This window comes from Ceratotherium simum, chromosome 1, assembly GCF_057802395.1.
Source record: "Ceratotherium simum simum isolate JZ-2026a chromosome 1, ASM5780239v1, whole genome shotgun sequence".
Classification (NCBI taxonomy): Eukaryota; Metazoa; Chordata; class Mammalia; order Perissodactyla; family Rhinocerotidae; genus Ceratotherium; species Ceratotherium simum.
Window position 1 is genome coordinate 66,840,806 of NC_141900.1, and position 25,561 is coordinate 66,866,366.

General features: G+C 34.1%; 1 protein-coding gene across 1 annotated transcript in view; it reads left to right on the plus strand.

Moving 5' to 3' along the window:
- Positions 1–23,607, plus strand: part of SEPTIN7 (septin 7) — a 115,685-nt gene extending 92,078 nt beyond the window's left edge. The window contains exons 7-13 of the mRNA XM_087429516.1: positions 451–543; positions 1,636–1,732; positions 3,437–3,488; positions 8,098–8,223; positions 16,959–17,094; positions 21,369–21,508; positions 22,544–23,607. Of these exons, the coding sequence (XP_087285642.1) occupies positions 451–543; positions 1,636–1,732; positions 3,437–3,488; positions 8,098–8,223; positions 16,959–17,094; positions 21,369–21,508; positions 22,544–22,583 (684 nt within the window). The 3' untranslated portion in view covers positions 22,584–23,607. The remainder of the gene's footprint in view (positions 1–450; positions 544–1,635; positions 1,733–3,436; positions 3,489–8,097; positions 8,224–16,958; positions 17,095–21,368; positions 21,509–22,543) is intronic.
- Positions 23,608–25,561: the final 1,954 nt, after the last annotated feature.

A 25,561-nucleotide genomic window follows, 5' to 3' on the forward strand; every position in this document is an offset into this window, starting at 1 on the left:
AGGTAATTGGATTTTGGGAATCGTATTTATGTATAAACTTTATAGTTTAAAAAAAAAAAAAAAAAAGACCAGCATAGTACTTTGGTTTTAAAGATTTTATTTATTTATTTATTTTTCCCCCAAATCCCCAGTAGATAGTTGTCTGTCATAGCTGCACATCCTTCTAGTTGCTGTATGTGGGACGCGGCCTCAGCATGGCCAGAGGAGCGGTGTGTTGGTTCATACCCGGGATCCGAACCCGGGCCGCCGGCAGCCGAGCGCACGCACTTAACCGTTAAGCCACGGGGCCGGCCCAGTACTTTGGTTTTAGATTATAGTTTTGCATCATTGAAAAACAGTAAAGGACCTGGAGCTGAGGACTCATAGGAATTTAAGAAGAGTATAATAAAAATAAAGCTAATGTACTAATTATGTGCGGTGTTTTTTTCCTTACTTCCTCTTTCATTTTAGATAATGAAAGAAATCCAAGAACATAAAATTAAAATATATGAATTTCCAGAGACAGACGATGAAGAAGAAAATAAGCTTGTTAAAAAGATAAAGGTTGGTTTATTCCTATACATCTACTAAAATGTTTTGGGGCCTTAACACTATAATATCCACTGGAAAGACCAAAAATATCAGTGTTTTTAAGTAGTTGGCTTACAAAACGAATAGGGAGATTATTCAGTGTTGAATTCAACTTTGCACTTAACTTTGTTGGTTGGCTATTATATGTAATAAGTCATTGTATGGAATAGAGAGATGAATAACATTATTCCTGTCTTCATATGGTTTTTAGTTAACTGCTTTCATATTATATAATTTTCCCCCTTAAAAAATGGGTAATGAGAAGGGAGAACATTTGTTCTTAAGCACTATTATGCTTAATCTTTCTTTTAAGAGCCCGAGAAAAATATTTTCTTTTGTCCTTTTATAAAAACTAGCCAAAAATCTATACCAACATAATTTTCTGTATTTTTAATTTATAGTCATTTCCTTACCCTGGACCTAAAAATGGTGTATTGATTAATGGTATTATGTGAGCAAATAATTATCTTGGAATAATGAAATTTTTATATCAGACCGGTGAAGAATTTCTGAGGTTTTATAAAATAGCCATATATTTTATATATTCTTATTTCTGGGAGCTACAAGAATTTTGAGAGACTTACTCTTGAGTTACTCTGGATGAATACAAATCCAGTCCCCTAGATCTGGACTTGCAAAGGTAGAGTCTAGCAAGTATAACATTCTCTGCTTCCAGGGCTCTGAGGGTTGGTTTGTGATCAGGTAGGCAGGCTAGTCACAAGCCTCATTTTTTTCCTCTAACTGCTAATGTATTTTTTACCCTTTAAAATTTTTCCAGTGTGGGACAGCTTATTCTTGGAATGATTTTTTAACAAATAATTTGATCAATATATGCCTTAGTATTCTTAAATTTTCAGAGAAAGTATAATTTTATTCATTGTTTACATTGGCGATAATGCCATGTAATGGCAGTTTACTAGAAAGTGATTGAATGGCCTGTAAAAGTGAATGCAGAAACTATGAAGGTAGTTTTTTTTGCTAATCTGTTGAGTAATGTAGCTTCTTTATTCTTGAATTTATGAGGACTCCAAAGATGTATTTGAACAAGAATACTTTATTTTATAGGACCGTTTACCTCTTGCTGTGGTAGGTAGTAATACTATCATTGAAGTTAACGGCAAAAGGGTCAGAGGAAGGCAGTATCCTTGGGGTGTTGCTGAAGGTAAGGTTTTCTTCAGTGAATGACTTTCTATGAGATCTCACAAATATAAAAAATTTGTATTTATATATAGTAAGTAGTATCTGCATACTACATTGATATAGTCTAGATTTGCAAAGATTGTTCTGAATTCAGTTTCATTTAGTCTCATTTGCTCATAAGTACATTCCAGTTTCTCAGACCTTGTGTCCCACTAAGTCAGGCAAGTAAGAGTTAAATTCTAACATTGTAGTACTTTAGAAGTCATTTGTCAGTGCCCCACCCTCCCACCTCTACCCCATCATTAAGTCTATTCTTGTTTTCTTATTTGAAAACATACTTATAATGCAAAGGTTCTTTACCAAAGATTGCTTCCAAGGGATCTAATAAGCCTCCTGAAATTGAAAATATTTTGGAGAAAAGGCCTCTCACTTTTATCTGAGTCTCACATGGGTCTGGGACCCTCAAGAATGATTGAGAACAGCTTTCATAAGCCCAATTAAAACATTCACTATTTCCTTTCCTCAAGGACAAAAGTCACCTTTTTATTTTTTTTTTCCCCATGAGGAGGATTGGCTCTGAGCTAACATCTTTTACCAATCCTCCTCTTTTTGCTGGGGAAGATTAGCCCTGAGCTAACATCTGTGCCCATCTTCCTCTATTTTGTATGTGGGACGCCACCACACATGGCTTGATGAGTGGTGTGTAGGTCTGCAACAGGGATTTGGACCTGTGAACCCCTGGCCACCAAAGCAGAGCGCACGAACTTAACCACTACGCCACTGGGTCGGCCCCAAAAGTCACCTTTCTTGACCTCACATCTTTAGAGTAAAAAAATTTCATTATTAAGAGATCCTTTTCTAATTTTGTAAGGAATTTTAAATACCAATAAAATCTTAGTTATAGCATCAAACCTTAGAAGCCCTCTTGGCAATAGATGTGTTTCCCCAAATTTGTGTTTATTAGTTTAACCTAATATTTAATCTTCTGTGTTGTAGTAACTTGGAACCAAGATTGAGTCATGATTGTTTTATCTGTTAGTATTACTTTGAAAAATTCTGTAATTTTTAGGATATTGTTCCAAGTTACTGTCCTTATCAGTGACTTTCCCCACCGATGACACTATGCTAGTCCCCAGCGCTCTGTCATCCCCAGGTAAGCTTCAGTTGCTGAACTGAGGCTTTAGAACTTGTACAGCCCTTTGAAATATGCGCTGAGGAAATTGCTTTGTATCTCTAGTTTTAGTCCCCTCCCCCAAAAAGAGTGTTCCTATTAGTGATACATTTTTTAAGAAATAAAGAATTTTAAAATTCTAAGCTCACATTTTCATTTTGGTTACCGTAAGGAGGTTTTTCTAAAGTGATTCTGCCCTCACCCTTAACACTAAACTTTTAAAATGCATTTTATTGTTAAATAAATATATTCTTTACCAATAAGGAGACATACATGATCTCCCCTTTCAAAATTTCCAAATTGTTTGCTTTGGATAGCTCATTTCTTAGGTTTATATATTCTATCACTGAGGATTAAACTACACTAAAGTAATATTATAGCACACTGGTCTGGCATGCACTTAAATTAAATACTATGTTACAGTGTTAAAACTTAGTGAAAAATTGATCTAAGCTGTTTGCATATTCTCTCGTTGTTACCCTCACTTTCCTGTGAAATTTCCTTTGAAAAGACTGGGTTTAGTGGAAATAATGTATGTGGTCTTCTTTTTTATAGTTGAAAATGGTGAACATTGTGATTTTACAATTCTAAGAAATATGTTGATAAGGTAAGTGTGAGCAATGATGAAAATAATGTTTTTTCTTTCCCTAAATAAAGTTAAGAGTTGGACAGATTTATTTTTGCATCCTATAAATGTAGCTAATTTAAATTGGTACCTTCATTCTAGCACTGACGTAAGTACTACATGGAGACAACATGGATTATTTCACCAAGGGTTTAAATTTATTAGAAAAAATACAAAGTAAGCTATGTGGCTAGAGATATATAGGAAAATGAGTTTTTTTATCATTGTACTTTGTGTTGAGGTTTAATAATGAAAGGTATGGGAAGTGGAAAAGAAAAAGCTTTTGCTCTTCTTTAATGTGAAAAGCTTGAGAAAACTGGAAGGGAAGGCTAAGTTTTGAGCCAAAAGCTAGACTTTGAAGGTTAAAAGATACCAGCCTAGTAGCTGGTGAGTGGAGCATTTTTTGTACTGGATCACAATGAAGAAAACCTATCTTCCTCCCAGGCAAGGAAACATTACTCCTAAATTCTGTCTTGTACAGTACCTGATGAAAGAGAAGGAAAGCCTGTGAGAACAGGACATTGAAGTAATCCTAGTTAGAGGACCAGAACTTGAATTAGAAAAGCAACAGCAGAGAGGAAATCATGAAGAAAAAGTTTAATAGAACCAGAGACATTAGTGAGCAAGGAACAGAAAGAGGATCAAAATGAACCTCATTGTCTTCATGTTGAGACAAATTCCTTCCTCTTTGCTACCACACACTTTTTTCCCACTTCTCTGCTCTCTCATCTTGTTGCTTCTCCAGGCCCTCACTACGTATTCTTTTCAACCTCCAGTTTTGGATGGCCATCTTAAGTTGATATCTATTCATTTTCATACTACTATCCACTTTCCCAGTACACAGGCGTCTCTTTAGCCATGTGGAAGTAGTAACGTGCGTATTGTAAATCATGGAACAACAACAAGGTCATTCTTACGAGCGAGGGGGCAGGTTTAAGTGAGTCAGACCGCTACCTCAAGAGATAATGCTAGTGATGAGAGTGAATTTTGAAATCAGAGAGATTGCCATAAAATTGGTTTTTCTCAAGGGAGCTCATGACCAGGTGTTTTTGGTAAGAAGTAAATGATAGGGTTGATTCAGCAGTTGGGGTTGCCAGGCCTCACAGAGTGGGAGAAGAACAAATGCACACGAAAGGGTGGTTATCTGTCTGGGTTTTGAGAATACAACACTTCAGGTTCTATTATGAACTGTTCCTTTCTTAAGGTATGACTTCAAAAGAACTAATATAATCTCTTATGACAGTATATATGTAGAGAATGTTGCATAAATATTAATTGCCAGTGCAATCTCTCTGATTTTATTCTTTTTCTCAATTTTAAATCTCCTATGCTGCTTGCCCAGTGCTTGACACAATGGTATTCTATAACTTAGTTTTATATATTTTTTAAATATGCAATCAGTAATTGCTTACATACCTAAAATACTACTGAAGGGAAGGCTAGTTACTGATCCAGAAGCTGGACTTGGAACGTTTGAAGGTTCTCAGCCTGGCAGCTGGTGAGTGGGACTCACTAGTATAAAAGCTTTGTAGAGCAAATGGACCCTTCCTGCGGGAAGATTTAGTACAGGAAAGCAGCAAGACAGTCATGCATGTATGAAAATATAAAAAATTCTAAAGTTAGGTAATATACAAGCAGATATGTGCTATGATATGGATGCTTAGATATATTAAGGGAATTTAGAGTAAGTGGCACATATCACTGAGTGGGTCAGTTAGGAAAGGATTCATGGAAATAGATATCTTAACATGGATTAGGATAAATACAGCCATTGAATGATGTTTATTTGTGAGATTGGGAGTGATCCTGTTTAACATTTTTATCAATGAGTAGGATGAAGACATTGGCTTTACCTCCTTGAGGTAGATGGTAAGGTGATTTTACTTAATGGAAAATTCATTTATTTGTTAAATTTGCTGTACACATTTGTTTTTTTTCCCTAAAGCATAAATCTTCACTTACGCTAGATGGTTTTACTTTTGCTTCTGATCACAATTTTTCATTTATAGTTTTTACATTTAAATGTGTAAAACACTTTTGAAAAGTATTGAAGTTTGAAAATGAAAAGCTTAGGAACATTTTAATTTATTGCTTTTCCTTTTAAATTTGGAGTAGAGAGGAGAAAGATTTACATTTAATGTAGCTCCTGTCTTTAAGATAAAAGCACCTAGTGAATATTTAATATTTAAAGGAAGGAAATATTAATACCAATATTCCAGATGTCTATAAATTCCAGGTAATTGAAATCTTGCAGGTTGAAGTTAGGCATAGTGGTTGCTTCTAAAACCCAAGTTCAAAGAAGTGTCATTTTGCTAATTAAGAGAACTGGCTGTTGTAGGCAAACCAAGGAAGACAATGGAAAGGAGGAAAACTTGATAGAGATATTTTCAGGGTATGGCGATGGACAGTGCAGAAATCAAATAGAGAAGGAAAACAAAAGGAGAGAAAGGAGGGGCCGGCCCAGTGGCGTAGTGGTTAAGTTGTGCGCTCCGCTTCAGCGGCCCCGGGGTTCATGGGTTCAGATCTCAGGCGTGGACCTGTGCACCGCTTATCAAGCCATGCTGTGGCAGGTGTCCCACATATAAGGTAGGGCAAGATGGGCACAGATGTTAGCCCTCAGCAAAAAGTGGAGGATTGGCAACAGATTTTAACTCAGGGCTAATCTTCCTCACCAAAAAAAAAAGGAGAGAAAGGAGTGCTATTATATCAGCAATGGTAAATGGAAAAGATGAATAAATTCCTCAAACTGTGGAGAAAACAGTATTTCTAATTATCTAATTACTTTAAGAGTGGAGGAATGGGTTGAATCTTAAAAGGATAAAGTAAAACGTATTTGATTAAGTGGAAATAGAGACTTTTGTATCCTGAAAAAAATCAGAACTAGGTAATCATAAAGAAGGATATTTTAGTGAAAGGGAAAATTTTTTCATTATCTAAAATGTTAGATGTCATTAACAAAAATAGCTTAACAATTAATTAATGACCACCTTATTTTTATTTTACACATCTTGTATTTCAACTACTAAGTACTCTACCTCAGGTCCCTTAATGATTTTTTAATAATGCGGTGATGAGGTAATATATAATATTTAAAATTAAAAAGATTGCTTTATTTTGGTATAGTTATTTGTTCTTATTATTCTCTACTTCGAGAAACTGGAATAGTGATTTATTCCAGAAAATCAAGTGTTTATTATCTCTCACCTTCAATATTCGGTTATCAGTGTTTTTTAATGGGCCCCTTATGTACTATCTGTAGCGAGAATACAAAAGGTGACAGCATGTTTCTCGTAAGGGTGAGCTTCCAGATAGTTGAAGAGGTTATATGATGTCACCTATAACACATACTGGGACCAAAAAATGAGTGCTCTCCAAGGAGAAAATTATCATGGATTAGAGTGGCTTGACTTCAAGGCTGGGAAGAGTGCTCCCAAAACAGTAGAACTCTTAAGTTTAGAGAGTCAGTGACAAATTAGCATGAGCTATTCCATCTCAGCCACTGGATATGCTAGGAATAAGGAGCTGCCTGACTTGGACTGAAGTGGAGAGAGGTAGAGCTTTAGGTGTAACTAGTAGCCATAGAGAGGATAAATTCATCAAGGGATGGAGTATAAAGGGAGATGAGACTTGTGGAAAACCCAGACTTAGAATTAGGAGAAGTAAACTATCAGAACTGCATGAAAGTGTCAGATAGTAGGAGATGAATCAGATTAATTGAACATCACATTCTGTTCACAAAGGGGAAAGTAATAGTAAATGTCTTTTGGATATCAGAAAGGATTAAAACAGAGTATACCTTTATGTTTGTCTCCCAGAAGGGAGTTTTGGTAAAGTGGTGAAGGTGAAAGATGGCAGATGGCAGATGCAGGAATGATGATGAGAAAAGGGAGGATCAGATGCCACGCTATGTATATTCAAGAAAACTGCATTGGTAAAGGATATCATAGAGAACCTCAGGGTGATTCAGGCATCTTGAATCATTAAGGAATGATGAAATTGTTTCATGTATCATATAGTTTATCTCACATGTATTGATTTTATATATGATAGAAATACTATGAGCAAAAATTCTTTTAACTAAAATACCACATTCATTGGACAGTTTGAGTAAACAGAAATTTACTCTAAATTAAAATTCCCCAGTTTGAATCCAACTTGATATGTGATCTAAAGTGTCCCTGTGTATTACCTTAGTAAAAACTCAAATGTTAAATATTGCTAAAAGAAAAGCAATTTCTTTTAGGTTTTATGAGCTTCAGTAGGAGTTAATCTACTTTCTCTTCTCTAGTAAAATAAAATATGTACTATAAAGGTAAATACTCTTCTGTAGAAATGGTGTCCTTTAGTAACTGCTTTGAGGGGATTTATGGCCTTAAATTCTCATTTGGAACCTAAATTTCCATTGGTCTCAAGTTACCACATTGTATCTTGCTCTACTTTGAGTGTAAATGAAGACAGATGAATGTCATCTTCCTTAAAAATAGTCTTTTGCTCGTTTTAAGTCTGAAATTTTGGTTTAGTAAAATTTTGAATTTACATCAAAGCTTTTTTAATAGAAGCAAATTCTTGATATGTTATTTATTTATGACAGAACACACATGCAGGACTTGAAAGATGTCACTAATAATGTACACTATGAGAACTACCGAAGCAGAAAACTGGCAGCTGTGACTTATAATGGAGTTGATAATAACAAGAATAAAGGGCAGCTTACTAAGTAAGTATACATCGTTTCCTCCAGAAAAGGTATTCATTTTCATCAAATTCCTCCTGGCTACTCAATCGAAAATTGGGATAATTTTCTTCATGCACAATAGTAGAAATTTATATCGTTAAATTCTCTTTTGGCAGTTTTATATTTTACTTGTCAGTTGTTGGGGGAAGTGTTGTTTTATTAGCTTGAAGGAACTGTGCATTCTCTCCAGTCATTTGCCATCATCTTTATAATCTGTACACCACACGTTTAATAGATTCCCAATTGAAATCAGACAGCTCCGGGCCGGCCCCGTGGCTTAGTGGTTAAGTGCGTGCGCTCCGCTGCTGGCGGCCCGGGTTCGGATCCCGGGCGTGCACCGATGCACCGCTTCTCCGGCCATGCTGAGGCCGTGTCCCACATACAGCAACTAGAAGGATGTGCAGCTATGACATACAACTATCTACTGGGGCTTTGGGGGAAAAAAATAAATAAATAAACATAAACAAAAAGAAATCAGACAGGTCCTCTAGCAAATGTTTGTTTTTTTTTTTTTTTTTAAGAGAAGAGAAGAGTTACTACCAATATCTCTTAACTTATTTTACTTTTAAGATAAATATCCCATAGTCTCTTTAAGGAGACTAAACATAGACCTTCTACCTTTTATTATATCTTTTTAAAATAAACCATTTTGATAGCAGAGTTTTCACTAACAGATTGTGTATAGAAACAAAGGACGAGACCAAACAAAAGGAATATTTAGGTGAAGGTAGTCTTGGTTACCTTTTCTGTTCCTCTTGTGTATTTCCAGGGAGCAGTTTAGTGGGAGTTTGGATTTCTTCCGTTGTTAGAGTGGTATGAGTGACTGCCCAGTGTGTAGCTTCACCATTCTGAGCTAGTATCTCAAGCTGTGATGGTTTTATGATGGGTAGGGAAAAGAGATGTGTGAGGAGGCTGGTGAGTTAGCTGGTGTAGTTCTTGGTAGCAATGGCTATGCCCTATTTTTCCTTTTGGGGGATAGTTGAAGATCATAAGTATCACGAAAACCATTTTAAGAATGGATGTACATTTGTAGCCAGGTGTTATCTACCATTAGAGGATAATCCTAAAGGATCATCTGTATAAATAATGAGAAAGGCAAGTTCTCAGAGTAGCAATACTGTGTTTTATAGTGGTCAGTGTTCCTTATAATGGAAAAGAACAATGTTCCTTTTTTCTTTTTTAGTATGTCTCTGCAGTAGCCCTAAATTCCAGAAGAAAGCACACAAAGCATTAACAGTCATTGGCAAAGTTGCAAGCAGTTCTCTTTTAAAACTGATCCTAGGCCTGACTCTATGTTTATTTTCTTTTATATTTTCCTAATGATGTTTGCGTCAGAGTTTATAATCTCTTAACTTTCAGTGTCTTCTTATGCTATTAGCTTGCTTATTTGAGGAACTTTATTGATCAATTCATAGGTTTTCTGGTTTCAAGGATCTCCTGAGAGGGATTGTTAAAAAGGTAAATTTCCAGGTTCAATCATTAGCAAGAGATTATGATTCAGTAGATATGGAATGGGCCTGAGGGTTTGTATTTTTAATAAGCACTGTAGATGGTTCTGATACAGGTAATTAGTAATGCATACTTTGCAAAACACTGACTTCTAGGAATTTACTACTGCTGTTTTAAAATTTGATTTGGTTAATATTTCAACAATTTTTTTATGTTCAAAATACAAGATTTTATTTGAGGTAAGGTTCAGTACATGAGAAAAAGGCAAGACTTTTTATCTTTTTAGCAAAATTTGTATGAAACAACTTTATTTAGCACCAAAATATAAGGCTCCATCATAGTAAATATTGTTCATAAAATCCTAATCCATTTAAATGCATTTCAATAGCTTATGGACTTTTTAACTGTTTAAAAGAAAAGCATACACAATTATAAAGCCACGGATAATTTTATAGTATGTTAAAGGGAAATGTACTATCAATACATATTTTTCACTAAATGTATGTACTTAATGTTTGATTATTTTTCTTTTAAACATTTGTTCATGTCTTAGAAATAAGGAATTGTTTGTTTGCATATTTCCAATATCAGGCTTTTAAAATAATGCTGTTGGGATATTTCTACTGTGGGATGCAGATAAGATAATTCAGAGAAAAATTCTTCTGTATACGCAGAATATAGTGAGGATTACTTGAGTTAAACTATAACCCGAGTGAAAACATAAAAAGTAGAATTCTATTGGAAATGTATTTCTTAATGAGATGAATCTTGTCCACACTTTGCCTTTGAAAATAGTAAAGAAGTTTTGTATTGCTAAAAAGCAGGTTGCCCTGGGAGTTAGTATATTATTTTATTTTATGTTAATAGTAAGTAGAAAAAGAAATATTTTTAAAGATTGAACCAACTGGGGAATGGCTCTAATTAGAAGAGATATTGATATAATTTGTTAAATTAGGTTTTTACTACTTTATTGAATAACATACACTGAATCTGAAAGAAGTCACATGGAAGTTTTATCCATTGGTTGTATCTTATATTGTCTTGAAAATGTTAGCAATTTCAGAAAACTTTCCAGTTGAATTTTTTTTAAAAGATCAGTTATCAGTAATTTATGGTGCTTTAGCTGATGTAGGGGTGTTCTTCTTTATAGCTAAGGACCCATCCATAAATAACTGAAAAGAATGGCTAATATTTAAATATGTGAAGTAAGCAAATATGAGTCTAGGCTTCTTATTGATTTGTATTGCTCTCATGGGACTCTTCCCTCCATAGCAATGCATCCTTTGATAATGGTGGCAGGGAGAGGTTGAGGTTGCAGGAAGCTTGGAGTGAAAGAGGCAGAGTGGTTAAACAAAAATTCTGGTTCTCCAATCACCTCCCTCTACTATATATCTGAACTCAGAGCATCCCAACGTGGACCCAAATACCACGTTTCTGACACCTAACAATCACACTTTGCCCTTAAAAGAAACGTGTTTAATACTGGGAGATACAGATAGTCTATGGGTTTATGTTATAGTGCTTTGATTAATCATTGAGGGAGACTTCTCTTTTGTTACCTGGAGGTTTGAAAACTGTACACCAGTGACAGTGTAATTCAGGTAAGGGATAGGTAAGAAGAAGTAGGTCTTCTGTAAAGTGAGAGATGGGCTATCTGTAACTTGGAAATTTTCAGACAGATCACTTTAGGTAAGACTTTATATGGAAGTTGAGGACCTGGAAATTGATTCTCTTAAAACTGCACAGGCTCAAGTAACTCTTGGGAAGACTTCATATAGAGACCCCAGTTCGAAGAAGACCATTGAACTAGACAGTCTCTTTGGTTTTTTAAAAAAAATGTGGACATTTTATTACTTTCTTTATTACTTCGTAGGTCTCTAAATAGCATCTGCAGGCAATTTGAGAAAGAAATAAAATTGATAATAAGGTCATTTATTCATCCGTTGATTGCTGATGGACCTGTGTTTTTTCATTGCCCTTAACAATATATATACATACATATATGAGTCTATTCAAAATTTATAGTTATGTTAACCTTCAGCAATGTACACTCAACAAAGTGCTAATCACACTTTGGTTTTAGAACATAAGCTAATTTTTTTAATGTTAGTCATTGAGTTGTAAAGTAGATTAGTTCATCAGATTAGTTCATCTTATATTTAATTTTCTGAGTCAGTTTTGGACAGACTGTAGAGTGTATTAAACCATGAGTTAAAAATAAAAATATTTGGTTTGTATGTCTGAAAATGTGCCTTTCTGTTATGTTAATGGTCCTAGAAAGTTATATTTTGGAGGAACTTAAGATTTAGACATCGCATTGTACACCTTAAATGTATACAATGTTATATGTCAATTATATCTCAATAAAGCTGGGGAAAAAACCCAAGATTTAGGTTATGTAGTTAAAATATGAAAAATAGTTGAGCTTGTCTCATCAAATACTAATTTGTCTCAAGGCCAGAGTCTGGAAAAGTGGGCACTATTCTTAGCAGCTATTTAGGTATTACTTGCATCTGGAAAAGAAAATATCGAGTCACCTATTTTAAGTATTTCTTAAATCTTCAGAGAGAGTGTATCTTGCCCACCTCTGTCTGGAGAGTAAAGAGTGGTTGGAAGTGAAGAGAAAGGGAGGTCAGGTTCCAGATCAAAGAAGATTCAACTAGAGGTTTTAAAGGAAAGGGGAGAAGAATTAGCCATACCCAGATTGTAGATCTCTTAAAGAAAAGCAAGTGATCCTCAATAAGGGGAAGGGCTGTCCTTTGCTAATCCTGCTTCTTAAAGTTTTACCTGCTTCTTCCTTCCTTGCACCTTTTACTTAAAATCACATTCAATTGGCAACTCTTTTTTGAACTGTTGTCTATCATTGGCACCAGTTATGACAACTGATATGTTGTTCCAAGTTGGGGCACAACTTGTTACCTCTTTCCCATATGTTAATTTATTTCTCTGATTTCTGTAGCCTTCTCCATCTATAGTCTTGGGACAACTTTATGGATAACTGATTTAGAAATGACTAAAAATACAGGTTTCCAAACACTAAACCTCAGAATTCTTTTGGTACATGGCAAAGTTTTCATTGATCGAAAGAGAAGAAGACAGTTTTCCAAAGTTTTTCCAAAAAATTAAATTTATTCAGTTATCTCTTTTATTCTTTGTTCAAATGTCCTTTCATGAAAATGTAATGATGGTAGAGTATGTTTTGTTTATGTTTGGTTTTAGTGCTCTAACTTGGCAAAATAAAATGTTGGCAACTATTGTTTCCCAAAATTTTTGGAAATTTTTATTGCATTTTGAAATCCAATTAAACGAAATTCCTTTGGAAAATTTTGTATGAAAATTGCTACGTGTCCATATGCATAGTGGCCTACCAACCATTGGAGCAAAAGTATGTAAATTTACTTGCTTAATGTGTTCTTCAGGAAAGACCACACATAATTTAAATGAAATGTGGTCATCTTCCATTACACTCAAAATGTGGGTCATATAACACAACCACAGTAGAACCTTACTAGGTCAAACTTGTGTGGTCCTTTCTGTGATTCTGTTATTGGTCATGTGAATGGGTCAGTCATCTGGTGGCTTTCAGGAACTATAACTATAACCCCTTAAAGAGGATCCCTAGAAGGAGCTAAGTTACGTCTTTGAGGGTTTAGTGTGGTATTCAGGTTATGCTATAGCCTTTTTTATTTTTATTTTTTTAAAATGTTTTACCAGGCCTTTTCATTTCTTTGGCTGAGTTGCTTTAAATTTCTCTGACATGTTTTAAGTTTATAAGCTTTAACATATCTGTGTATGTGAAGATGTTTCCCATTAAAAAGCAGACAGGCAGTGATATAATTTAAATGATTTTTCCAGCCATCTAATAAAGTTTTCTAAAAAAAAATATGACAAAAAATGATCTTTTTTCCTGTGTTTTCTATATTATAGGCAAAATTTTATATTACAGTTTTCTAAATGTCACTTTAATAAAGATGACTAGAAGAGGGTTGCTAATTAATTTAAACATAAAAGAGATTTGAAAGTTGTCGACGCAAAATAACCAATAACCATTCTATAGATAAGAAAAATAAGGTGAGTTTACTTGAGCCAGAGTGAGGATTATAATCCGGGAAGGCCTTAGAAAGCATTCTGGAGAAGCAAGGTTTTCAGTACAGTCTTATATCTTTTTAGAACAAAGAACATACATTAAACACACCCAGGATACATTTTTATCAAAATTTCAGAGAGGTATTCAATTGCAAATTAGCAAGTCAGTGTGACTTCGATGTCAAGAAAGGGACTAATCTGAGCATTACCAATAGGGTTTAGGAGGGGAAGTATGCATTCTTATCTTAAGAGTGTATTCTTTACTTGAATGCTTAAAGCAGATGTACAATATGTTTGATAGGCCATAAGTCAGGCTTTTTAGTTCAAGCCAAATCAGTTTTGAACCCAAATAGTTACCCCATATACCTCAATATGTGAAAATCTCTTGTCATTCATTTTCATAATGATTTGGTATAGTGATTACTAACAGAATTTTGGAAAAGAAGCTAACTAGTTTTAACAAACTTTGCTGTAAACTTTTGTTTTAGGGCACACACCTTAATTATTTAATTGTGAAATCTATGAATTTGCCCTTAATTGCTGCTTTTAGTGTGGTTTACTTTGTGTGCAAAGTCTCTGTATTTTTTGTTTTTTTAGGTATGACCCAATTGAAAGCATGTAAGTGGTTGTTTTTCCAAACACATAGGCAGTTTCATTATGTAGAGATTTTTAAATTTAAAATTTGAAATTAAAGGCAAATCTCACAGTTTCTCTACAGACTGTTTCTCTGCAGTCTTCTGTTTTCCCCCAAGAGTTATTTAAATAATATAGATGACAGTGTTTCCTCTTGGTAAACTGGTATCCTTTTCATGTGCAAATTATACTATGAATTCTTTAAATTTACATGCATTGTCCTTTTCCTCCCAAGGATAAAATTAAATGAGCATTTTATAGATAGGTTATTATAAGTAGGAATATATATTTAACTTTAAAACCAGGAATATATATTTAACTTTAAAACCACAATTCTGTCTGGATTCTAATTTATTTAATACATTTACAATCTTGAATTAATTGTTTTTAAATAACAACAATATTGTTGGATAATCTAAGTTGCTTCAACGTATATATTCAGTTATTTAAGACTGTCACTTCAAAAACAGTTACTAGATTATTAGATTAGATGGTTATTAGATTATTAGACTTTTCTAGAGTCTAAAAAGATTTTGGGGGGTGGGAGAAGTGAGGTTATAGATCCTTTAAAAGTCTAACAAAAACTTTGGACCCTCTCACCAGAAAAATGTTCGCATACTCACGCACAAACACACTCACACACGTATTTGTTATGTCATTTCAGGGCATACACTGACACTCTGCATAAGAGATCTGAGGCCCCTGTGTTAAAAACACCTGCCATAAAGATGAGAAATATATTATTAAGAAGGACCTCATCAGCTTTTAATGAAATAATGATATTTACACTGAAATATTTATTTCAGTTGACCTCACTTTTTGGATGTAGGTTCTTGTTCTAAGTTAATGTTTGGTTTAGTTTCATTTTCAGAACTTCTGATTACTTGCTTACTGTAAGTTTGTAAGTTTTCTTTTTGTGAAGAAATATCCTTTAGTTAAGTAACATTTTATTCTAATTTACACTAATTGCAAAAGCAGATCATCTTGATCACAGCAGTACCTCACATCTTTGTCCTTCCTTTTTCCTAAGAAAAATCAGTAGTCAGTGTTCTGTGCTGTTGCTCTTGTTTAATATTTTCCATCTAGCTCTCTTGTCCTCTTGGTTGATAGGGAAGAAGAGTGCTGTAATGGTCAGAAATACTCAACCTCATAGGAGAGAAGTCACTATAATCAAGAGTGTGGCAAATCGACATTAAAATGACTAGCCTCAGAAGTTATGGGTGATATCTAGGGCCTGATTTTGTTTTTGTTTTTAAGCCATGATTTAATTTTTTAACCACTTTATTGAGGTAAAAGTCACCAATCTAAAATGTACAATTCAATTGTCAAAGCCTGTTTCCGTGGAGGCAAAATAAACATGTTTTATCAACAAAATCAGAAAAGGGCCTGCCTCTTTTAAGTTGTCCCAGTGTATTAAATAGTTTTCAGAGATCCTCAGAGCCACAGAGCCCACTTTTCTTTCCTCAGTGGGGCTGTGGTAGGTTACTTGATACTTTGGCATTCTCTTGTGTCTATGAGTATACTAGCCTTAGCATAAAGCTCATTTGTAATACTTTTCAACATGAAAATTTTGACCAAAATTGTGCAAAGAGAAGCCTGTGGACTTCAGTGTCAATGGAGTGAACTACTTTTATTTAACTATGCTTGTGTCTGTTTTCTGGCATTTCAAAAATAATTATCAAGAGAGTTATTTTCTTCTGATTCTTTCTTCTCGTGCACACGTGTGTGTTTTATTATGGAGCATTTTTAACCATTAAGACAAAGAAATATTTGAGTTAGGTAGAATGAATTTTCAAGAGCATTGAAGTTACCGTAAGTGACCTAGAAATATTCTGCATACCTAAATGAAGAGTGTTCTAGATATTGACTGGTGTCATTTCCAGCATATCAACTCAGTTACCAAAATAAATCTGAATTATTGTTAATTGTATAATTGTGATGTCAAAGTTGTCTTAGAAGAAGAGATTATAACACTTGGAAATTCGTAGAATTAAAAATATTTTACATATATTTAACTTCATTAACTCAGTTTCTTTTTTCACATTAAAATTTTGTTCAAAGTACAAAATTAAATAATTTTCTTTGTTTTTCATTCTGTGGATGTATTTTGGGAATGTTTTCTTTCCATTTTCCTTCTGCAGTTTATGTGTCATCTTTAGATTTGATATGCACTGGGTTTAGAGAAACATCCCGCTAACAGTTGCTGTTATTATTGAGATCTATTTTCATAATAATTATTCACTAGAGATTCAGGTTTAGATATGAAACTTCATGGAAGGAAGTTCGAGATTTTAAATATTTATAAATTTTAAAGTTTCTGAAGAATTTTTAATGCATTTAGACATAAAACTTCAAATCTGTGTTCAGTGTCATTTAAGATGGTGTCGGAATAATTGAAAAATTATTTTGAAACTTATTTTCAGAAAAACAGAAAGCAGAGAATTTAGTAATAGTTTACAGCATCTTATTTGTTTTCATCACTGTTTCAGAGTTTTGTATTACACTTTTAGTTTTAGACGTTTAATTTTTATCCTTAACGTTCATAACAGGAGCCCTCTCGCCCAAATGGAAGAAGAAAGAAGGGAGCATGTAGCTAAGATGAAGAAGATGGAGATGGAGATGGAGCAGGTGTTTGAGATGAAGGTCAAAGAAAAAGTTCAAAAACTGAAGGACTCTGAAGCTGAGGTAATCAGTCTAATATTTCTACCTCTTATAGACAAAATACTCCTTTTTAAAATAATAAATATCTTTAATAAAATTCATAGATAATATAACTTTTCTACACATTTTTTTCAAATTAAATATAATACCCTAATGTAATAAGGTGAAGAAATAAAAGCAAGCACCATGTTTATAATAAAATAATGTATTCTTCAATGTATGTTTGGATACAAGTATACTTTGTAGGAAGATATAATCGTCAGAATACTTATAATGAATTATTAGTTATAGTGAGCAGATTATGAGAAATGAAATTATAAGCCATTCCATAAATTCAGTGTTAAGAAAAGTAAAGATCAGAGTTTTGGGTGGATGTAAGACTAAAAACTAATGTTAGGATAATAGTAATAGACCAGACTTAGCTGCGTATGAATGAGAAAGAAGAACCTTAATTGAACTAAGGGCATGCCAGGATAGATTACAGGCAGTCAAAGAGGAGAAAATGAAAGAATGTGATATTTTTGTAAATGAGTGGGGCCTTATTTGTAATATAGTGCCAAAGTAATTCCCAATGTTAGAAAATTGGGTAGTGACAAAGCGTCCCAGCAAGCTTATCTATACTACCTTGGAATCCCTTTAGATGTTGAGATATACGTTTAGTTTCTATTACTCAAAAAGACTTTGAAGACATTTCCTTCAATAAGTGACAAGAAATAAGAGATGGAGGAAAAAACACTAAGACAAGAATCTATTGAGTAAGTAGTTGACATCTGAGAACGATAAAAGAAACTATGGGTAGACACAAAATAAATCAGTGATTTCAGTATGAGATTTTCTCAGCATAGATTTGTTGTTGTGCTAAAAATTATTTTTAAATATTTGGGATTACATTAATATGGACGACATTAAAATGACCTTTAATGATAAAATTCAACAAGATCCCTGTGTTATATGTAGCTAATAATATTTGTATCAAAATATATTAAAAGGAGATTCAGATCTGTTTTGTTACATCCTGACATTTGGTTTCACTGCTTTTGTAATTACCACATAAAATACTGAAACCCTCTTTGACTAAATACATAACCAAAAGTATTCTAAATCCATTGAGTAGACAGAATGTGTGGAGTAAAGTATTTAATAATTTTGAGGAAATTTTTTTATTCCACATTATATTTCTCTTAAATTACTGGGCTCTCTATGTAATCTCTTATTTAAAAAACTTTTGGGCCGGCCCTGTGGCTTGGTGGTTAAGTGCGCGCGCTGCAATGCTGGTGGCCCGGGTTCGGATCCCGGGTGCGCATCGAGGCGCCACTTCTCCGTCCATCCTGGGGCCGAGTCCCACATGCAGCGACTGGAAGGATGTGCAGCTGTGACATACAACTATCTACTGGGGCTTTGGGGGGAAAAAATAAAATAAATAAAAAATCAAAAAAAAAAACAAAACAAAGCAAAAAACTTTTGACTATTGTTATATTTGTCATAGGCTTAATTCAGTGGTGATATGGAATAATTCCTCTTGGTTTGAGACTGCCAAGCACTACGGGACTAGCATGCCTGGCACCCATTATTAAGATGACATTTTGGAGATTAAGTTTTGTCTTTTTATTTATCAGTCTGTTACTAAATCTATGCATTTGAGTCTCTACCCCTTCACTAATTAATAAATAATCTGGAAAATCCATATTAGAAGGGGAATAAAAACAGGAATAATCAGGAGTCTGCATTATCCTCCACGCTTAGATTCCATTGAAAATCTGAAAGTAGTTGAATTTACATTTGGTATAGACATATTTTAGGACCAGCTCCTAAGAGTAAATGTTATAAGCAAATAATTATGAAACTGTAGCCAGAGAACCCATCAAGAGTTTTTATGATTACTGAGTTTTAAGAAACTTAACTGCGCTTTGAAGGATGCTGTCTTTCTTAGCATTGAATTAACCTGTAAAGAGATTTGGGCCAAGTGTCTGTCCCCTAATACGTAAGCCATGTGAGTATAAAAATATATAGGTGAAGAAACCTACTTAACCTTGTTTAATGCAGTTTTTTCTCAAGTTCATTTGTGCTAGAAATATTTGGGGCACAGCTGCTAATATCTAGCAGCACAATGCATCAGGCCCAGTACTAAGCATCTTTCATGTATTATGTCATTTAATCCACACAATAGCCCTATGAGGTAGATATTATTGTCCATCTCCTTTTTTTACATAAGAGGACAGATAAATTAACTTGGTCAGTGCTGCATAGTTGTAAGCCATTATTTGAACCCACTTAACTCTTGAAGCTTGCTGTTAATCACTAGATAAGTCCACAATTGTGTATCCACAATTTCAAATCCTAAAAAGCTTTGAAAACTGCAAAACCAGATATAGAACTAAAAGTTTTATCCCACTTGATGAGACTATTTATATATTTTACTGTCAAAAAATAGTAAATGTGTTTGATTATAGGTATACTGTAAGTGAGTTCCAGAGGTTTTAAGTAAGTATAGTATATACATACCTTTCTAAATAGTATTGCCTTTCTAAAATCTGAAAAACTCTGAACTTTGAAACACATCTAACCCCCAGGGTTTCTTGAGAGTGAGGAATTGTGACCTGTACCTTCTACCTACATACAGTTAGCACAAAAGATACTTATATGTAACAGAAATGTACAGGTAAAGAGTGATGAACACCTACTGCCCAGCTTAAAAAATAAGACATCATGGGGCTGGCCCGGTGGCATAGTGGTTAAGTTCGCGCGCTCCACTTTGGCAGCCTGGGGTTCGCAGGTTCAGATCCCACGTGCTTATACACACCGCTTATCAAGCCATGCTGTGGCAGGCGTCCCACATATAAAGTAGAGGAAGATGGGAACGGTGTTAGCCCAGGGCCGATCTTCCTCAGCAAAAAGAAGAGGATTGGCAAGATAGTAGCTCAGGGCTAATCTTCCTCACCAAAAATAAAAGATATCATCAGTCCGTTCGAGGCCCCTGTGTGCATCTCCCCTGTTGTATCCCTCTCTCTCCTTCCCAGAGGTAACTATTCTGAATTGTGTGTATGATTTCCTTGCATTTTTTTTTAAATCTATAACTAGAGGCATTTTCCTGTGTCCTGTTTTCTGATGTGTTCTTAGTAACTTGTTTGCTCTCATCAGCAAGATGTTACCTCAAATTTGGCTGACCTCAAATTTGACTCATGTTTGCTTAAATTTATCTTAGATAGTTTTGTAGGAATTGCATGAAATATTTGCAGTAGGAATGAAAGTGAAGTCATTTTTTGTGGGTTTACAGAATAATTAAGAAAACAAATTGTATGCAAAATTATATTGTAATCTAAATTCAAGATGTTAACTCACTGATGTAAGTATAACTCACTGATGTAAGTAAGATGATCTTTTAATAGAACATAATTCCTGGACATCTGAAGATTTTGAATAGTTCTGAGATATTCAGTATAGTTAGATTTAATCTGATTTTTTTTATTTGTATGACTGTTTTCTTCAGAAGTAGATTGACTAGTGCCTAACTGAAACCATTAGATAAGCTCTTTGTTTCTGTAGTTACTTTGCGTGAGTGTTTCCCATCTCGCAGAATTCTTTATAGCATTAATTCTCGATGTAGGAAGAACCACCTGTGTTAGAATCACTGGGGCTTGTTGAAAATGCAGATTTCTAGACTTTACACCCAGAGATTCTAATTCTGTGTGTCTAGGTGTGGTCCAGGATTCTATATTTTTAACAAGTACTCCAGGAGATTTATATGAAGACTAACATTTGAGAACCACTGCTTTATAAGAATCAGGGAACCTTACTGTGACCCTGAATCTCTTAGGTTCTTATCTGCCTGCTTTCTTTCCACTTGTCTCAGCTTTCTGAACTTGGAATTAGGAGACAGGTTCAAATCCTGGTTCTGCCACTTTCTAACTCATGATCTTGGGCAAGGGACTTAAACTCTGCAACTGTTTGCTCATCTGTACAGTGGAGGCAGTGGTGTCTTCCCTGCTCAGCTTCATACATGCTTGTGGGTAACGAAAAATGAGATAGGATATGTTCATTAGAGAGTGCTACACAACTATAAGCTTGTTACACTTTTTTTTCCACTATTTCCCAAGATTATTCTCTTGGGTCACAGGCCTTTTGGGTGGCAAGTCCTATAGGAAGAGGAATCCTAGACAGTGCTTTCCAGGTAGTACTCTGAATTTATTTAACACAAGGACTCAGTGCTCATATTTTTAATATTAGGATGCCTGTATGAAATGTACTTCTGCTCCTGATTTCTTAAATAGTTTTATTTTATATATTGTGCTGTGATTTAGCTCCAACGGCGCCATGAGCAAATGAAAAAGAATTTGGAAGCACAGCACAAAGAATTAGAGGAAAAACGTCGTCAGTTTGAAGACGAAAAAGCAAACTGGGAAGCCCAACAACGTATTTTAGAACAACAGAACTCTTCAAGGTAACTAATATCAGATTCTCAAGAAATATGTGTATTAATGTTTTAAAGAATTATTTTCCTATTTATTTTAAAAACATTAAAATAACATTTTAAAAGACATCACCCATTATCATGTATCCCAAGCACAATTATTTTCATAGATCAATGTAATCTGTCTACTCTAACAGTATTTTTTTCACTCCATTTTCCATGACTTAACAATCTTCATAATTATAATTTACTAGCTTCATAACATTCTCCCCAGTTGGCTCACCATAATCAGTTTCTTACCTCCTCCCCTCAATTGTTAATGGACGTAATGGTTATGTTCAGTTTTTGGCAAGCATAGAGAACATTGCTACAAAGATCTTTTATACATTTAAGGGTATATTTTAATTGTGTTGAATTATTTCTTTAGGATAAAATCCTTAAGATAATAGTTTGGGTATTTAATTCCTAATACGGTTAATCAGTTACTTGCTTTTAATTTACACAAAACTCATAATAGTTGTACCTTGGTTTTCCTTTTTTCCTCATAAGTCCCATTTAAAACTGAAAAGTTGCATCCCTATAAGGATTCCACAGTTAACCCTCAGTATGAATAAACATTTTCAAGATTAGACATTTGTTCTGTAACACTATTCTTCTATTAACTTTTTCCCCAAGGAAGAGGAAAATATATTTTTAAAAGCAAATGCATTTCAGAATGCAAATGGCAGTAGGAAAAAAGGATTCTGTATTTGACGTCAGTTAATCTTTTTCAATTTGCACTATTTCATTTGGGAAGAATTGTTCTTGTATATTAAAAACGATTTTTTGTCATATTTTTTACTGTTTATCTTGGAATTTTGTCAAATATTGGATTATCCAAGAAAATACTATTATAGACTAGCATTATCCTCATTGTTCACTTCTAAATCTTGTGATTTTTTAAATGGAAAAGTAGTGTTGGAAAATCCAACACGGTTGTAGTTGGGTTAGCTATTGCCACCATATGTTGTCTATGATGTTTATAATGTGGTCACTCATTTTGATTACTTTCCTTTAATCATTTAGAACCTTGGAAAAGAACAAGAAGAAAGGGAAGATCTTTTAAACCCTCTGTTGACCACCAGTTACACATTAGTTGCCAATATGCCAGCTTGGACATCAGTGTTTGTTGGATCCGTTTGACCAATTTGCACCAGTTTTATCCTTAATGATGGATTTAACAGCATGACAAAAAAATTTTTTTTTGTTGTTCTTGATGAAGATTAAGATGCCTTGAATTGTCTAGGGTGTTGTGTACTTAGAAACTAACAGCTCTAAGTACCTTTCCTACATTTTCTTTTCTTTTTTTATTAAACAGATGTCTTCAATTTAATGCAAGAAAACGTTTTACTATTGTACAATCATGTTCTGCTGGTTTGATTGTTTACAGGATATTCCAAAATAAAAGGACTCTGGAAGGTTTTCATTGAGGATAAATTGCCATAAGATGATGCAAACTATGCTTCTCTATGATAATTATAATACAAAGGTTCCATTCAATGCAGCGTATACAATAATGTAATTTAGTCTAACACAGTTGACCCTATTTTTTGACACTTCCATTGTTTAAAAAGACACATGGAAAAAAAAACCTATATGCTTACAATGCACCTAGAGCTTTTTTATAACAACCTTTTTTTTGTTTGTTTATTTGTTTTGGATTCTTTAAATATATATTATTCTCATTTAGTCCCCTCTTTAGCCAGAATCTCATTACTGCTTCATTTTTGTAATAACATTTAATTTAGGTATTTTCCATATATTGGCCCTGCTAAAATAGAATATAGCATCTTTCATATGGTAGGAACCAACAAGGAAACTTTCCTTTAATTCCTTTTTTACACTTTATGGTAAGTAGCAGGGGGAAAAATGCATTTATAGATCATTTCTAGGCAAAATTGTGAAGCTAACGACCAACCTATTTCTACCTGTGTGCAGTCTCTTTATTTTACTAGAAATGGGAATCATGGCCTCTTGAAAGAAAGAAAAGTCACCATTCTGCATTTAGCTGTATTCATATATTGCATTTCTGTATTTTTTTTTTGTTTGTATTGTAAAAAATTCACATAATAAACAATGTTGTGATGTAATAGAGTGTGGGGTCTTAAATATTTTACAGTTGATATATACAAGACTAAAATATCTTTGGAAGAAACTTTTTACCTTGAATTTGCTTCCTCCAGGATTATAACTCTTATCTTTTCTCTTGTATGTTTGTTTCATTTAGAGTGTGTATGTGCTGATTTTATTTATGAGATACAGTATCTCTCTACTCATTACTATCTCGCATTAATATGTTATTTCTCTGAGAACAAATCCCAACTCATTCACATTAGATGAACTCTCAAGTCCCTGAGAACTGAGATTTTTTAACTGGAAAGAGGGTGATATAATTTCTTTTCACTGAGGTCAAAAGATGTAGATTTTAATATGATCCTCCTGATATTTTAAGTATAATTAATGCAACCCAATCCATTACCTTAAAAAGTTTAACCATGCCTATTACTTTTTAAAATCAATGATCCAAGCAAAGGAAGTAACTGATAATTCTGATTAGCCAGTATTTTTATTTACTTCAGAGGCTGAAGGATTTAAATAAATCAGTATGCTTGAAAGATATCCTGATTGCTTTTCAAAGATATATAGATCTAAAATTGTAAAACATACAATAGGACAATTATTCACATTATAGAATCTTGACTTTAATAAGTTCACCCCAGGGTACTATTTTTAAAGCAAATCTCATGGGACATTAAAAACATGATTTAGGAATACTGCAGTAAACATTTATCTTTATTTGATGGCCATCACTAGTTTAAAATCATCTTGGAAAAGTTTTGTTAATGGATTACTAAAATGTCTTCTGCTATTGGAGAACACACTTTTTAAAATAAATTGGCTGTTAGCCCAAGACCAGAATCAGATGTTCAGGAATAACTATAAGTGACTATGCAGGGGTTTTGTTTGTTTCTTTTGGTTGTGTGTTAAGAGAGATTGGGTTAACACCTCTAACCGGAAAGGTTTGGTTTTAGGGGATTAAGAACAACCTACTGAATTTGGAAAATGCAAAATGAAAGAGTTTATATAGACCACCTGCCCAGCTGGTGAAGTACTACTTCTAGAAACAGGTTCTCATAGTTACCATTTAAAAATTCTGTGATAAGTTTGTAAATCACCTTTATTCTACCACCTTAGTGAAGTCACAGGTCTTTATCCATGTCGTGCCGAAGGTTTTACTTGAATCTGATATAGTACTTCTAAGATAGGGTCTTTTTACTGTTGACTCCAGGCTTTTCGAGCATATGGATGGCTATTTTTATGGGCTGTGGATTTCTGAGAACTGATATCTGATCATTCACAATACATAGATGTAATGTTCAGGAAGGCATAAGGAAAGCCCAGCTTGTAAACAGCAAAACAAGCAGTGCCTAGTCGCCATTGTCAGAGGAATTGTCTAAGTGAAGTAACCCGTTAACCACTCACTATCTTTCTAATTAAGCAGGATTGGCCAAGTAAACCCTAATCCCAATGAACAAGTTTGGGTACCTCAGGGTAGAGTTTTACTGCCACCTAGTGGAATAAAATCTAACTTTTAAAAATCAAGTTCACAAGTAATGGGAAGTTGATCAGACATATGGCTTATCTCTCTGTAGCTCAGGTTGTAATCTTGAAAGCTGAGGAGATACAGACTCCTGCCGCTTAGACGCATTAGCTTGGTGTTACACTACCACTTGCACATTCTGACTTCCCGCACCTTTCTTGTCTTTACCTTCTTGGAAAAACTGACCTAGGAATGTGGAGGTGAGAAAGAGGCAAGAGGATAAGGTGGCCTGATAAAGCAGCAAGAGCAAAGTGTTGACTTAGCAAGTCATCTAGATCACCGTCCCCAAACCCGATCCTATTTTCTTATTAAAATATTTTTGAGCATGTATCTGTAATTATAACTGTATAATAAATTGTATAAATGTGCTGCTATGTTAATGTGAACATTATGAAACAAAATTTTAAAGAATGAAAAGTTTAGCTCTCAAGCCCCAGTGAATT